At 37.4% G+C, this 17075-nt stretch overlaps 1 protein-coding gene across 1 annotated transcript; it reads left to right on the plus strand.

Annotated features, from left to right (window-relative positions):
- Positions 1-3041: 3041 nt before the first annotated feature.
- LOC307154363 (FERM domain-containing protein 7) lies at positions 3042-12950 on the plus strand. The gene is made up of 12 exons (XM_079864251.1): positions 3042-3309; positions 6084-6188; positions 6816-6858; positions 7844-7922; positions 8019-8116; positions 8234-8348; positions 8490-8637; positions 8762-8857; positions 9503-9666; positions 10721-10789; positions 11671-11746; positions 11819-12950. Exons 1-12 carry the CDS (start codon positions 3181-3183, stop codon positions 12869-12871), a joined length of 2175 nt encoding a protein of 724 aa, XP_079720377.1. The 5' UTR covers positions 3042-3180; the 3' UTR covers positions 12872-12950.
- The last annotated feature ends 4125 nt before the right edge of the window (positions 12951-17075 follow it).

Here is a 17075-nt window from a genome sequence, read left to right on the forward strand (position 1 = left end):
GGTGTTGTGATTTTCATCCCTATTGTGACATACAGTATACGAAACTGCTTCTTAAACAAGACTTGAACGAGACTTGATTTTGTCCATCGGGAATTGATTGGATCGTTGGATCTGTGTGGTTTGCTATTGCTGTGATCTCATGTGAGTGACAGGTTGTGCCACCCTCATACCAGTAAACACATCATCAGAAAGGAAATGTTGCTGCAAGAGGGAGGGGAAGTTATTAGGGGTCCAAGGCAAGCACAAAGTGCAGGAGCCCTATTGTATTTGTAAGGATTTTCTTCTTATTATTATCCTATTTCTCCCATAGGGGGTGCTACAGGAATTCTTTAATAATTCCATTACAGTATGGGTGATAAAGTTGAAAATTGGTATACATCTTATTTGGTGGACTACAGTGGACTTATAACAAGCACTTTTAAATTTTTGCTAATAACACCACAAATGTGCGTGATAAATTTAAAATAACATTTTAAAAAGACATTTTTTTAACTGTGAGTGTCCTTTTAAAATTAAGACAATTTTATGTCTTATGTTCTGTGTAGTATTTTTGCAGCATTATTATATTATAATTTGCAAAAATATGACATCAGTCGATCCATTCATTCATTCTTCAAACCGCTTTATCCTCTGTAGTGTCGTTGTGTTGCTATAGTCCATCCCAACATCATAGGCCACAGGCAGAAATGTAGGCTTATTATATGATGCCCATAACGGAGTGTCTATTTACACTAAGTACAAATAGCCCCACTTGTTGGCAGATGCTATTTACACTAACTGCGCCCATTGATGTCTAGTTGGGCCAGACAAAACTTCAGAAGACTCTAAGTATAATGGATGCTCAAAGACAAACAGCATCTAACTACTATTTACACTTTTCGTAAAGAAAATTCTGCTATTTTAACAGTGTAAATACAATCTATCACTTTTTTTGACTTAGTGTAATCTATTGCAAATAGCCGCTGCTCATAATTTTGAAGGCTGAAATAAGTGAATTCCTTTGTAAACGAGTTGACTCTTTTGACACCAGCAAGTAGGCTTCATCAAACCCTAACTAACATCCACATGCATGGCCCATTTATGCTTGGACGCAGATTGTCACTTGCTACTATATTTTTGATTACGATGGAACATTCATTATATATAGGCTATATATATATATTTTTTTTTTTTTATCTTTCTGACTTTAGAATATAAACCACTTTCTGACTTTTAAAAATAGGCCCAATTGTTTTTAGGCTGCAGGCAGTTCTGTAGTAAAATGTGAGTGTGTGAGTGGGGGGGAGAGTTGTGTAAAAACCAGAGCAGAAATGAGCATTTCTCCAGAAGTTGTGGAGTTTGCAGGTTAAGGTGGTCCTATAGAGACATATTACCTCTCAACCTCAGAATACACGGTGGAAAACACACAGGCCGACAGACAGGTGCTCGGAAAATCAAACAGGGCCGGTGGTGATGATGATGATGATGATGATGTGTGATGGAACAGTAGCAGCTGGTCAGCAGAGCTCCGGCTTCAGCTCCTCTTACAGGTTCCGCTCCGCCGTATCAAAACAAGAGATTACATTCACCTGCCGAGGAATACAGAGCACAAAAGGTGAGGACGAGAGACACAGATCAGTTGTGTGATGTTTTTTGAGGGGTTGACATGCTTTAATTAGTTGTTTGATGTCTTTGTCCTCGCACAGTTGGATATGCTATTTGCACTGCGGATGAAAGTACACAGTTGTACACTATTTGTTTTTACCTGGGTCGTTGCTTAGGAATTCATTAGGAAATACTGCCATCTCGTGGCATATACGATGAGTTGTTGCTGACGTGATTTTTCTTAACCACACGTCACGGTTATGTTGTGGTAGCCTCAACCTGTCGTAAACGGAGATAGATGCTACGAAATGCTACCAAAACATAGCCTAGGCTACTACGTAGTCCTAAAACAATGTACGGAATAATGGGGATAGGAGTCACATTTTTTTCCTCCATTGAAAATTTCAGGGTTTATTTTTGAATAGGCACACGACTGAAAATTCCATAGTCCAGAGAATAAAGATGCAGTTCACTGGTTGACCTTTTGTGACAACATGCCCCGCTATTAGGTTAGTAGCTGAACTTTGAGTAAACCTATTCTAATAAAAAAAAAAATAAAAAAAAAACTATATACATTAACATTAAACATAGTAATGTTTATTTACTTTTTTATTTATGACTGGTCAAAAGTTTGGAAACATTACTAGTTTTCATGTTTTTGAAAGGAGTCTCTAATGATCATCAAACCTGTATTTATTTTATATAAATGTCAATATACTTTAAAATTTAATTTAATTCTGTGATGCAAAGCTGAATTTTCATCAGCCATTACCAGTCTTCAGTGTCACACGATCCTTCAGAAATCGATCAAATATGCTGATCTGATGCTCAGTCATCAATTTTGGAAACAGTTGTGCTTGCTTAATATTTTTTTGGAACCTGTGATATGAAGCTGATGAATAAAAAGTTCAAATGAAGAGCATTTATTAAAAATAGAAATATTTTCTACTAATATAAATCTTTACTATCACTTTTTATACATTTAACACATCCTTGCTGAATAAAAGTAGCCTATTGATTTCTTTAAAAAAAAAAGAAATGTACTGACCCCAAACTTTTGAACAGTAGTGTAGCCTATATTGTTACAAAAGATTTCTATTTTGAATAAATGCTGTTCTTTTAAACTTTTTATTCATCAAAGAATCCTGAAAAAAGTATCACAGGTTACAAAAAAATATTAAGCAGCGCAACTGTTTCCAACATTGATAATAAATCAGCATATTAGAATGATTTTTGAAGGATCATGTGACACTGAGGACTTGAGTAATGATGCTGAAAATTTAGCTTTGCATCACAGAAATAAATGAGATTTTAAAGTATATTCAAATAGAAAACCATTTTTCTAGTATTTTTTCTTTCTTTCTGTATTTTTAATCAAGACTAGCGTCGATTGTAACGCGTGTGGAGTAGATGCTCTGCTCTGAGATCAGATACAGTAGTGCTGCTGATGCTGCTCAGTTTAAGAACAGTCGTCACGAGACCGCCGCGCGCTACTCCCTCACTACAGCACCAAACCGATAATGATCCACATTATGGACACTCTGTCCTTTATTTAAATGAAAAAAGTGTGGTGTTTAAACCCTAAAGGTGCAGAAGATGGGGGATAAGTTCGAGTTGCTGAAGACACCTGTCAATAGGACAGCTGCGCGGAAGAAGAACAAGAACGAGAAACTGCGATTACGCGTCATCTTCTTAGACGACAGCGAGAGAGTTTTCGAGGTGGAGGTGAGAAATAATATGTATATATTTATACAGAACGGGGCAAGTTGTCACATTGGGGCTATGTCTGAGGTAACTATAAGGTCCGCAAACGCTTGTTTTCTATAATGATTTTGTATGCTGGTTTCAAACATCTTTTTAAATCTGCGGTTCTTAACCGATAATTTGTGTGTGTGTGTGTGTGTGTGTGTGTGTGTGTGAATTTTGTCTCCAAACTAACATTTAGTAGCATTTTTATATATAGCCTATACATTGTGTAAACAAATTAATAATAAAAACACACTGGCATGCATTCAGACAGGTTCAGCTGCATAATGAAGGTAGACTTTAACTGAAAGTAAACTGTGTAGGCTAGTTTTCATAAATGTCAGGTTGGGGCAAGTTGCCATATTTACTTGTTGCCCAAATAATGGTTTGATATATCTGTTTGTTACCTTTTTTTTTACTTAGGCCTACATTTGATTAATTGTTCAAAATTGTTTTATACAGTTAAAATTTTACCCCATATTTTGACAACTCTATTGAGGCATGTTGAAGGAAAGGACAGAATGTGTTCAATGAACTGTATTTTTATTTTTATGGGAAATAAAAGTGTAGCTTTTTTGTGCCTGAGACTTCAAGCTATTTAGCAATGGCTTTCAAAAATAACCCTATAGCCTGTGAAATGTTCAGTGAAGTAAAAAGTGTGACAACAAGCCCGGTCTAATTACATTTTGTAATGTTTCTTTCCCTGTAGGTAACAAGGACAATACTTAATTTTGACGTTTAATATGTTTGCAATAATGCATCTCTTTGAAATCATTCTTTAAAAACCCCTAAAACAGGCTAAATTCTTTGTCAACACATCCTTGTGGTCTAGTCTGTGTGTGTGTGTGTGAGGGTTTCTCTCACTTTTGCTGTGTTTTGCTTGTAAAGGAGCATCATTTCATGTCCCATTATCTGCTTGCTGCTTCTGCTTCATGGGGAATGCTCTGTGTGTGTGTGTGTGTATGTGTGTGTACCTGCCTGGGGGTTTTCACTGCACAATCTTGTCCTACCAGTCAGAAAAAGCAGGTGAGATATAAAGTCAGGATGGTGGGGAGATGGACAGAAAAAAAGGAAAGAGAGAGTGAATCAGTGAGTGAATGAGTGAGAGAGTTAGTGCCCGTGAGGCATGTGTGTGTCTGAATAGGGGTAAATATCATGGCCTACACCGAACAGAAGCTTGTCCTGGCCTCATTCCAGAGAGCACGCCAGCATTCCCCTACACCCTCGGGCAAAATAGGCAATTAGTATAGAGGCAGTGAAAAATACAAGAAATCAGAGTGAAAGATGGCAGGTTGTAGAGAGACGATCTGTTGTTTTAATCGATATTTGGTCAACAGAATGTTATTTCAGCATATTAAGTGGTGCTTGGCGGCTTGCTATTATTATTTTTAATCCTGAGGTTTAGGTTTTTCTTTATGCATACTGTAGGTATTAAATAATGACATGAATGGTACCTTAGATTGTGCGGCTTGTTGATGAGAGCTGTGCTAGAAAAGACTTAAAAAACGGATAAAATATCTTGTACATTTACATTATAAGAGGGAGATATTTGGTGACCAGGCTGTTTTAGTAACCAACCACACGGAGCATCTAGCAAATGCTTTAGTGCAGGTGACTACCAGTGCTGTTGTCGTTAACTTAAACTAAACCTATATAGGCATTTTCGTTAACTGAAATAAATCTGAAATACAATAAAATATTAGAAGATAAAACTTGAAAAACTTAAACAAAAATTAGAAATGTTGCCTTGGCAACGAAATGAAATAAAATAGGTTTAGGTTCAAGTACTAAAACTTCTAAAACTAAATCTGAAAAAAATTAAGCTAAACAGAAATATATATATATATATATATATATGTATGTATATTTTTTTTTACAAAAGCACGTCAAATTAATAAAAACTAAACTAAATTTAAAACTAAAAACAAAAGGAAATTCAAAATATTAATAAATACTATAATAGCTTATAAATAATTATGAAATAGCATTATAACCACAACATTCTGGCATCATGGTATCAACTTTTGCGTGGACAAGCACAAGCCACGTTTTCTCTATTATTTGATTGTATTCCTTAGACACAACTGGTTTAAAGTGCATGTTCAATGATGATTCACTAATGATGAAAATAGCATTTGTCCTTAATACACATTACAAAAAAGCATCATGTCTTCACACATATTTACAAAGTATATTCTGACGTAACTTCACCCTGTAAGAGATTCACAGATCTTTCTTTATTTTTGTACTGTGGTCTATGTTTCAACCTCTCTATCTCACACTTGTTCCTTTAGACTATATCCCTCTATCTTCTTTTGTTCCTTGTCTTTGACAAGATAATGGGGAGGTTATATGCCCCGCTGTCACAGTAAATACAGGGTTTAGTGACACATCCTCACACACATATGTGCCCACAAACACACTCATCAGATAGCAACCCTGTATTTTGAGGCTGACTCAGTGAGCATCTGACTTCGCCATAATTCTGTGTGAGCAGTTCAGTTGCTGCAGATTCAATTACCAGAGAAAGTTGCTCTAACAGTCACATTCTGCTCAAATCGCACCATCTCATTAACAACCGCATTAAGTAATAGCGATGGAAGAAAGAAGCAAATCTGAGGAGTAATTTCACAGTGAAACTGCAGTCACATCAATCAAAAGTAGCATAAATGCTGGCAGCACTGAGACCAGAATAAAATGTCATGTAAGGTGTTTAAGCATTCTGTGGTTTATCCTTCTTCCTCTTCCTGCAGAGAAAGATTCTGGGTTCTGATTTCTTCAATAAGGTGTGTGGTCATCTAAAGCTGCTGGAGAAGGAGTACTTTGGCCTGGAGTTCCGTCACCATACTGGCAGCTATGTGAGTCCTTTGACCTGTCAATGATGTCAATGACAGAGTTTGAACATAAACAGCAGTCCAGCCCTTAAAGGAATAGTTCACCCTAAAAAAATTAATAAGCATGTTATCATCATTTGCTCACCCTTATGGAAAACAAAAAGTAGTTATTTCAATAATGTAGTTGGGCATGGGATCTAGAACATTTAAGGATGTAAAAGCATCATAAAAGTGTCCCATATTTTGAGTCTTTTTAGGTCTAATAAAGATAGCTTTCCATGATGAACTGACAGAAATGATAGCCATTGCTCATTGAAGACTTTGAAATCTGCCAAACTCTTTGCAGTGACTTCATGTGAGAAGTAGCGATGACCTTTTGAGTGTGAGTTTTTTAATGGGTTTATCCAGTTCACAAAACTGATCTGAGTGAGTTGTTCACAAATCAAAATGGATCAGTGATCTCATTATCAGTGAATAATGACTTTAAATTCAGTCTGTAGAAAATACAGAGCTACATCAGGTTGAACAATGACAGCATTTTTATTTTGGGGAGAACTGTCCCTTGAAATAGTTGCTTTATCCGCACTTGTCAAATGGATATTTGTATGCTGCAATAGGAAATTAAATCATGTCTTAATGTTTATTATACAGGTATGGCTTGAACTCCTGAAACCAGTGGCTAAGCAAATCAAAAGTAAGTTTTCTTCTATTAATCAAGGTCCACTTGATTAATTTTCAATTGATTATTGGTTCAGCACATGCTTGTTAACTTATGCTGACTTATAATACTGGTGAATGGTGTGCCAATTTTAGTCAAGTTTTATTGGCAAGGAAAAAGGATTTAGAGGTCAAATTGATACACTTAATATATTTTGGGATATCTGCTATCTGTATAAATTAGAATAGAGCATCTGCAACATTGGGCCATAAAATCATTCATTCATGAGCCATTTCAGTTGCATCCAACTCTTAGTGATTCTATGGGCCATCACTTGCCATATGCAGAGAGACTGTTCGTCAGTTTTCTTGGCGATGATTTTTCCGGGATAGGTCACAGGGTCTTCACAGGGACTCGCACACGCATACACACTCCTAGGACAAATTTGTAGCATCTCCAATTCACTGCATGTTTTCGAACTGTGGGGGAAACTGGAGCACGGAGAAAACCCACGCAGACACAGCGAGAACACAGTTTCTTCGACAGTTCTACCCACTGCACCACCTGGGCCATAAAATAGGGCATATCAAAAAAAGTGATTTAGAAATCCAACTTGCCTCCAAAACACTTTGACATAACACTCATTATACTGGCCATGTAGAAAACTCCTCAAACAGCTAAAAATGCTGCATGTCAGCAGCATTTTTTGCAAATGAACATACTTTTCAAATTATATAAAAATATACTGTATCTTGAGAATGTACCCCCTGGCACATCTTACCCCACTTTCTAGATGCTTTCTGTACTCCCTAATATGAATATGTGGTCTCAGAAGTTAGTATTCACCAATTACTGATTCAGTTTTTCTCTAGACTTAAGCTTTTTTTTTACCATCCCAGATGCTTAACCATTAAACTATCACTGTCCACTTGAACATTTGCCTTTAATTAATATTAAGATTATTAATAAAGTAGGTTTAACGCTATTTTTTGGGTCAAATAACATTGTGTACTTCCCATAGATACCAGTGATGTGGCGTTCCATTTTATAGTGAAATTTTTCCCTCCTGACCCAGGACAACTGCAGAGAGGCTTAACCAGGTAAACCCCAAGCACATGATTATCTGATATATAGACCGATAAATAGATGGTAATAGGTGAAATGAGTTCAGTCTGACTGCTGCCTCTTTTATACAGGTATCTGTTTGCCCTTCAGATCAAACAGGATCTGTCAAATGGCAGCCTCACCTGTAACGACAACAGCGCCGCCCTGCTGGTCTCTCATATACTGCAAGGTAGCTCCTTTTATCTCATTAAAAGTTTACATGCCATCAAAATACAAAGCTTCCAAATCTTATCAGTTTGATTATCATATACACTTTACGGTTTTCCCTCTCTTTCCCCCTTTGTAGCAGAAATTGGGGATTATGACGACGAGTTGGATGCTCATCATCTTGAAAATAAGCAATATGTGCCAAACCAGGAGTACTTGGACCACAAAATCATTCGCTTTCACAAAAAGCACAGGTAACATACAGCTACACACCGTACGAGCATATCAAAATGATATGTCCATTAACATGCAGCTCTTAAAATGTACAGTATGCCCTGACAGAGGTGTAATTGAACATCTTTAATTTTGTTCATTAACATGGATTTTGGTGACAGAAGTCACACTCCTGCTGAATCAGATGTGCATTTGCTGGAGGTTGCCCGCAAAATGGACATGTACGGGATCCGCCCTCACCCTGCCCATGATGGAGAAGGCATGAGAATCAATCTCGCTGTCACACATATGGGGGTACTCGTTTTTCAGGTACTGTACAAAAATATATGCTTAAACTTAAATTAAGATTAACGCGTAATTTGAAAGACGCATCAGAATAAATATATACAACAACCTTAAATGAAATATAAACTCTCTCTTTTACCGTTATCAGGGAAACACAAAGATCAATACCTTCAGCTGGGCCAAGATCCGTAAGCTGAGCTTCAAGAGGAAAAATTTCCTTATCAAACTCCACACTGAAACTGGGGTGAGACACAAACAATCCCTCCATTACGACCACTGTTTGGAAACTGGGGGGAAAAGAATTCAATAGTTCCTCTGCAACACTTGAAATTATATTTCTCTTCATACAGTATATTACATCTGCAAGTTGCAACATTAGTGCTGACTTCTAGATTTACATTTAGTCATTTAGCAGACGTTTTTATCCAAAGCTGGTAGACTTACAAATGAGGAACAACAGAAGCAATTTATCATGAGAGAGACAACAATGTGATAGAAAAGAATAGAAAGATAAACCACATAAAAAAAGTAGGCAGATGCACAACTTTTGTTTCTCCTCTTAAATAATCAGCACCAATAAAGTTACATTTACATCTATGCAGAGGCTTCTATGCAAAAGAAACTTACATTATATTCAAGGTACACATTTGATCAGTTCATGCATTCCCTGGGAATCAAACCCATGACCTTGATGTTGCTTGCGGAGGCCTCTACTTTTGAAATGTTAAATATTTTATATTTATTAGTATTTAGTCATTAGTATTGGAATGTGTTTCTACTAAGCTAGCATCTGAAAGCATAAAAAAAGCCATTTTTAATTTGAGTCTGAAAATGATTTAACAATCTTAATCTGTCATTCACTCAACTCACTCAATTCACTCTGTATTAGCCTTCGAGGAGAGACACTGTTGAATTTTCCATGGCCAGCAGAGACGTGTGTAAGGCGTTTTGGAAAATGTGTGTGGAGTATCACGCTTTCTTCAGACTTGCTGAGGAGCCCAAGTCACATCAAAAGTCCATTCTGTCCAGCAAAGGATCCAGTTTCAGATACAGGTATGTGTGTGAGAGAGAATGACTTTAGATATGTGGAATGCAATAAGAAGCCCCAGTTGTCTAATACTTTATGCTATGATCCTTACTAAGCATCTTCCATGAACCCTCTGAGAGTGTGTAATGAAGATATTAAATAGAGCAGTTCTAATCTTTTTTTCTGAACACACAACTAGGTGACATTACATGTGTCTAGCGTTATGACAAAGTTGAGAATAGTTTAACTTGATGCAAAAGAGCAGCAATGTGGCGACATGATCAGATACTATAGTTGAGTGAAGGCAAGATGGAGAAGTAATATCAGTGAGTGATTTTACTCTTCTATATGATGTCTCTGCCCACATGCATGAAAAATTATGTGTTGAAAACCGTATCAGAATCTGTCAGCATTCTGAGCTAGATTGATTCATCTATTGAGAAACATTCATTTTGTTCAGGTCATGATGCATCATGGACTGCTGGATTTTATCTAGAAAGCTGCATGAAAAAATGAATGTAGAAATAGAATAGTATCTTTTTCTTAATATTAAACTGATCAAAAATAACAGTAAAGACTTTTACATTGTTATTAAATAAATGTGCTTCTTTTGAACTTTCTATTCATCAAAGAATAGAAAATCAGTTTCCACTAAAATCAGTTTCCACCATATTATGCAATGCAACCGTATTCAACATTGATAATAATGATAAATGTTTTGTGAGCACAAAATCAGCATTTAAATTGTAATAATATTTCACAATATTACCCTTTCACTGTATTTTGATCAAATAAAAACAGGCTTGGTGAGCATAAGGAAACTTCTTTTCAAAATATTACCAACCCCAAATATTTGAATGGTAGTGTATACCAGCCCATTAGTGATTTGTTTTTCAAAAGCTCTGGCCAGTTATGCAACCCACAAATAACATTAGGACATTCCAGTGGCAGGGAATCCAAATATTCAAGAAAATCACTCTCAGTGTGAACAAGACTTGATGAGATTCTTTTTGCACCATGCACCTCAGCAACAATTGTCTTGTAAAAAATATTTTTCTGCTTTCGGTTGTGGTATTGTAGTGGCAGGACACAGAAGCAACTTCTTGAGTGTGTGGGCTCTGGAGGCAAGAAACATTTGCATTTTGAAAGGTAAGATGTTATGTTGGGTGTTGTTGAAAAAACGTTTCTGCATACATTTTGTGAGTGATTTTTTTCTGTGCCACTATTGGGACTAAAGGTAATGGTGAAAATGATATATAATGATTTCCCAAACACTCTTGCAGTCTTCTATTTGATCAGACAATTAGGTAGCCTTAACTAACACCACTGGTTGGGTCAACGTTACTATATTGAGCCACTCAAACTAAGCGCAATTCTGAAACCTACAACATCATGGACAGTCAAATGATGACCACTCCAAGTCCACAAGACCACAAGTACACATCAAGTGCACCATTTGGGACAGGAACAAACAGAGCAATGTTAAAAGCACCACAAAGTTTACATCTTTTGGGAAAGTCAACCTACAATTAGTTTAAAATTGTCTCTGAACATTAAACTGGGATGCGTTTTGACATTTTCCCCTTTGATGGTTGGTACACATTGTACGATTTTGGACAGTCTCAGATGAAATATGACCAATCCTGGCGATTTCTGTGGTCAAAAATTTGCATGACAAGTTGGCCTCTTTTCCCTAGCCGTGACTGCGCCCCTATTCTCCTCTTCGCTTCCTCCTCTTTTTTCAGTGCACATTAAAACCACAATTGGCAAAGTGTGATTCATTTTGCTCTATTTGTTTACCACTAGCGCATGCTGATGATGTGTTAGTCTTCTATTCTAACTTGCATCGCAGCCTACGATTCTATAGGTGTCATACAGTCTACATACATGTCGTACCCAAGTTTATAAGATCCATCTCGTTCCGTGTGATTTGTAATGATCTTGTAGGATTGTTGAAATTGCACAGTCTATAGCAGGGATAAGTTACAAGAATTGATTGATCTACAGCCTGTGTTGCACCTTTTTTTCAGAAGTTACTGCAAGTCTGAATACGACACTCGACAGTGCAGATCCTCTCCTGACATACTGACTGACGTCTCTAAGCAGGTATTGTACTTGTTTCTTACATTTCAGATGTGTATTTGAATCCACATGTTCTCACGTTTCTTTCTCACATAGCTGTACGAGCATCTACCTCCTGGCCCAACTGTTGCTGGGCAACAGAGTGAACAGACAGGCATAGCCAAGCGCAGCCTATCTGCGATGGAAGTCATGTTCACTAATGAGCTTGAGCGATCCAGGCCCTTGTCAAGAAATCCTGCCTTCTCAAGCAACTCCGCCTCGCCCAAGCTTCGTTCCCTGTCTACATCAGGAGAAGAACATCGTGGTAGAGGAGCCCAGAGACAGAAGGCAAAGAGACGATTGTCTCCTAACGCCCAGCATCTCGTGCTCCTCTATCCTAACGCGCCCCACCTCCAGTTCCACCCTGTGTTGCCCACTTTCCCACTCACCACTCACCCTTACCTACTGCAAGACCATACGTCTTCATCCCTAGACCGCCTCCCTCAAACCTATCACAACCATGTGCCTCTGCAATACTTTCCCAGACAAATTGCCCACTCGTCCTTGCCGTCCTCTTGCTTGTCGCCACAACTTCAGAAGCAGCAGGAAAGGCTCCGTCCTGCTGGCATGGGATTAGCCGAATCGAGACTGTACCCCAGAGGAGGACTAGGGCTGAGGGCTGGGTTGAATAGGAAGCTGGACTTGAATAGAGTGGAAGCAGGCCATTACAGCGACGACTCCTCCTTTCAGACCGGCTTGCCGCGCCGAACCTCAAGCCAACCAGACTTCAAATTCCAGCGACCTACACTTGCCTCAAACGCCGCTGCATACGCATCCGAGTATCGCCCGCTGGGATATTATCCACACCTTTCTCGACACCAGGTTCCTGCCAGGCCCACCTACCTTCCTCTAAGTCCTGCCCCTCTCCCGGAAAGACCCACTTCTTTATGTGTACTCGGCACAGGTAGTTATAGTGATTCGGATTCAGACACCTTCTACCCATACTTTCCTGCATTGGGTAAAGTGGTACGTTCTGGACCACTGGCACGCATGCGCTTCTCTTCTGGAAGCCTCCAACTTGATGAAGAGGATGGAGAGGAAGAGGACTCGGATTGCCCGAATGATCAGGAAAACACAACTATTACCACTGTTAAGGTGATGAAGTTGTAGTAGCCATGCTTAGAATTTTGGCCCTGAACGATGGGGCTCAACAAATAAAATAAACTGTTAAAGGAACACACTGACTTTTTGGGACTTTAGCTTATTCACCGTATCCCCCAGAGTTAGATAAGTCCATATATGCCCTTTTCATCTCCATGCGTTCTTTCTGCCATATTCACACGATGTATACGGTTAGAAGATGGCTGTGTCTCATGTGACCTTGTTATTTGTACACGCTGTGACTATACAAATCACAACATGTAAATAGGAAAATGTTGGCGTTATTTTGTCACTTATTGGGAGCAGTATGCTAGCTGGAGCCGTTTACCTCCAGTCTTTGTGTAAGCTAGGCTAGCTGTGGGTGCGTCAGACAGAGTTACGCCACGCACGGAGATGAAAAGGGTATGGACTTATCTAACTCTGGGGGATACGGTGAGTAAGCTAAAGTCACAAAAAGTCGCGTGTTCCTTTAAGTCCTGCAGACATTGCACTCTCAGAAGAAATGGTACAAATCTGTCATGGGGCGGTACCCTTTCCAAAGGTACACCATTTAGCACTAAAAGCCTAAAAGGGTACTGCCACAGTGACAGATTTTGTACCTGTTTTTCTGAGAGTGTGTGGTAGTAACAAAAACAGAGGGGCACATTATTAATCAGGCGACATACAGTAAGGTAATATTTCTGTAAATAAGAAAAAAGGGGAAGTATTTCAAGTCAATTTGCATCTCTGATTTAAGGCCCTGTTTACACCTGGATCTGTAGAAAGAAATGCAATATAATATACATAACTGTTTTCAGTGGTGTATAAAGACCTTACATAATGAACCGTAATGTTTTTATTACCTTAGGATGAGCCACTTCTATCTACATACACCATGAAATAGCCATTTTGCGCCGACATGTTTCTACAGTAGCCCTAAATGGACAAACTACTACAGAGTGCGTTTCATCACTATGTTGTTGTTCGTGCAAAGAAGCTAGCTAAAGTCAGCGAATAAAACACTGACACAATGATGAACAAGTAACAATCATATTCGCAATGTATCTTTGTAAAGAAACCTCAATGCTTAACTGGCTACTCTCTGCTGTCTCAGACGATGACATATTTTCCTGTCGGCCACCGTAAATTTTGTTGGTTGCAATTCGCAACCTCACCACTAGATAAAATCATCACTAGATAAAAATCACACACTGCACCTTTAAGATGCATTTTGGTCGATCGGATCACAAGTGGAGGATGCTAAATAAATTGTGGTTTTTGATAAATTGACAAGCACAATTTTTCTAAAACGCACTCACAGCATTTGATGTGGTCTTGCGGCTATCAGAGCAGAAACAAAATCAAGCATCGTGCTCTCTGTGTGGTTTTCCGTCGTTTCCGTGTCCATTAGATCGAAAGATCTGAAAAACCCATATATTTACCTGCCCATAGACCCTCCCCTTGAAGAAATCTGGACAGAAGTGGTTGAAAGTGGACAAAAGAGACAGATTAAAACAGGTTTAAATGGTTATGTGTATGCCTCCTCTACTTGTGATCTGATCGACCAAAACGCATCTTAACACCAGGTATAAATAAGGCCTAGTTATATTTTGGTGTAAGCTGCTGTGAATTTATTTAAATGTATAGTTCAACCTGATATGAAAATTCTGTCATCATTTACTCACCCTCATGTCATTCCAAACCTGTTTGGCTTTCTTCTGTGGAGTACAAGAAGAAAAGGATGAACTGGATCAATCAGATACCTGAATGAATCATTCAGAATGGTTGAAGTGGATCAACTGATTGAAAAGATCTGAGTCAAAAGACTCAACAAATGAATCAGACATGAAAAGACTTGCTAAGATTTCCTTCAAAACTGTGTTGCATGGAATTTGAAATAACATGAGGTTCTGTAAATGATGACTTAAAGCGTCTTGGGTAAACTATACCTTTAATTATTCATTATTTCATAAAATGTTCTAATCAGTGACTAATCATTCTGTGGTGATTCTGGGTAAATCTTAATTTTCAGGAAACATAAAGCCAAGTCCATGTTTATGTAACTAATAAAAACAGATTCTGTTTGCTAAAAATTAAGACAGATTTTCAGATGTTTGTGTAATGGGATTGGGAAAAGACTAGCAAATCTTTTTTTGACATTTGTGCTACCAGTGATATGTATTTAAAACATTTTTGCAAGGATGTGAAATTTTGTCAATAAATGAGGTATGTAATTTATTGCAAAGTCAAGCTCATTTAGCACTACAAGGTTGCATTTTAACCTTATTTAGGCTACTAGTCAAGTATAAGTATGCTATACTCAACTTCTATCTGCCTACAAATATAATCACTTGCACACATTTCCTTTTGCTTAAAGTGCATGCTAATAAATACAAATTGAAAATTGCTTTATTTATATAATTTCTTTGGCGTTTTCAACCTATAACCTTTTGAAAATGTTCTGAACATAGTCCTCTGAAAAGAAAGTACATCCAAAACAGTCTAAAAGGTCTAAAAGATCTAAAAGATCTAAAAGGAGTCACAGCAAAAAAAGTCCATACATGTTATAAATAATGTTAATCTAACATTACGTGACAACCATCACAAAACAGATTGTACTATATCATTATTTTTTTGAAGGGCATTCTCATTCAGTTTTATTGCTGTAGCTCAAAATCAAGTGCATGAACTGATAAAAATGTATACCTTGAATGACTGCACTGCAAGTCGCTTTGCATAAAATTAATAAATGAATTTAGCCAAAAAGAGCATCAGCATTTGATTAACCTTAACATTGTACTCACTGAGTCACTGCTATAGCTTGGAAACTTACCCTACAAATGAGTTTCACCTCAGTTTTTTATTACGTTTCGTCTGTTGTCATAATTTTGTAAACGGTCAGAACCCCTAACACGCATACAAATACTCAGGAATTGTTCAAACTTTTTAGTCACAAAGGAACATACAAAAATGATCAACAACAAAATCAACAATGTCAAGGATAGGATCCATTACCACGTTAAAATGTAGTGCAACTACATATATATATACACATTTTAAACAAAAATTAAACAAGTAAATGCACAGTACAACTGCACAATCATGTAAACAAATCAACACAACAAAAATAAAAACTTACTGGTCACTTCTGCATTTCACAGAATAGGAATAAGTATTATAGTATTAGTATTAATATATATCTGTATTCTCCATTAAGAGTGCAATGCAAAGAGTTCATTTCAGCTGGAAATGATTCTATGCGATTGGTCAGCACAGGTACATTTACATCTCATTACAATCAGAAAAAGCGTGCAAAAATTTTACCTTTAAGTGTACAACACCCTGTCACTGCGGGGTAAAACCCTTAAAGGGACAGCTTTGTACCTTATTTATGCCTAAAAGGGTCTAGCAATACCTTAAGGGTACATATTACTACTCTAAGGTACTAATATGCATATTTTAGGGGTAATACAAAGTACTGCCCCAGTGACAAGCTGTTGTACCCCTAAAGGTACCAATTTTGCATATTTTGTTCTGATAGTGAAGATATAAGTTAATCACAGCAATGCTCCTTGATGAATATTTACATTCATCAGCATCTGAAAGTTTACGCAGATTGTGTCTCTTTTAGAAATAGTCAAAATTAATAATAATCCCTGCCTGCAATCTACTGGGTAATGCTACAATTATTAATAGCATACAAGGTAGAAGGTTTTAATGCAGCTATATAACCACAGGCAGGTACAAATAATAAGCAGCGATGCTTGATTTAAAAAACAGCATAAATAAAAGTAACATACGGATCATTCGAAATCTCTAGAATCTCTGTAATATTGCATGGTGTCAGATGTGAAAATTTTTTAGTTAGTAAGCAAAGCATAATTTGGTGCCTAAGCTGTGCTGTAGGAGGACAAAAGAGGAAGGGAAGGGTTTGGTCTAAGCCTGGGCCACAGACATTCAGATCCAATGAATAATATCCATGCAAAAGCAATAAAATACATTGAAAGAATAAATCAACTTCATTGTTGCCTATGATTCAATCTATAGCACATAGATGTTAAAATGCACTTTCTAAAAAAATAGATCAGCTTTTGCTTTTTCCCCTTTTCTTCTAAACCTTCCAAATGCTTCAGTGTGTTTTCATTTCCTTTTTCTTGTTCATACCCTACAACTTTCAATAAAGCTGCAGTTCCTCTATATATGGCAATATTTGCTTTAATTATACATTAGATTT

Source organism: Squalius cephalus, assembly GCF_949319135.1.
Source record: "Squalius cephalus genome assembly, chromosome: 2".
Lineage (NCBI taxonomy): Eukaryota > Metazoa > Chordata > Actinopteri > Cypriniformes > Leuciscidae > Squalius > Squalius cephalus.

Bases quoted from the DNA above. Each gene is read 5' to 3' on its own strand.
- LOC307154363 (XM_079864251.1), top strand. From the start codon at position 3,181: ATGGGGGATAAGTTCGAGTTGCTGAAGACACCTGTCAATAGGACAGCT. The intron at 6,859-7,843 runs GTAAGTTTTCTT...TACTTCCCATAG, and splicing joins AGTGGCTAAGCAAATCAAAA to ATACCAGTGATGTGGCGTTC. The intron at 10,790-11,670 runs GTAAGATGTTAT...CCTTTTTTTCAG, and splicing joins AAACATTTGCATTTTGAAAG to AAGTTACTGCAAGTCTGAAT.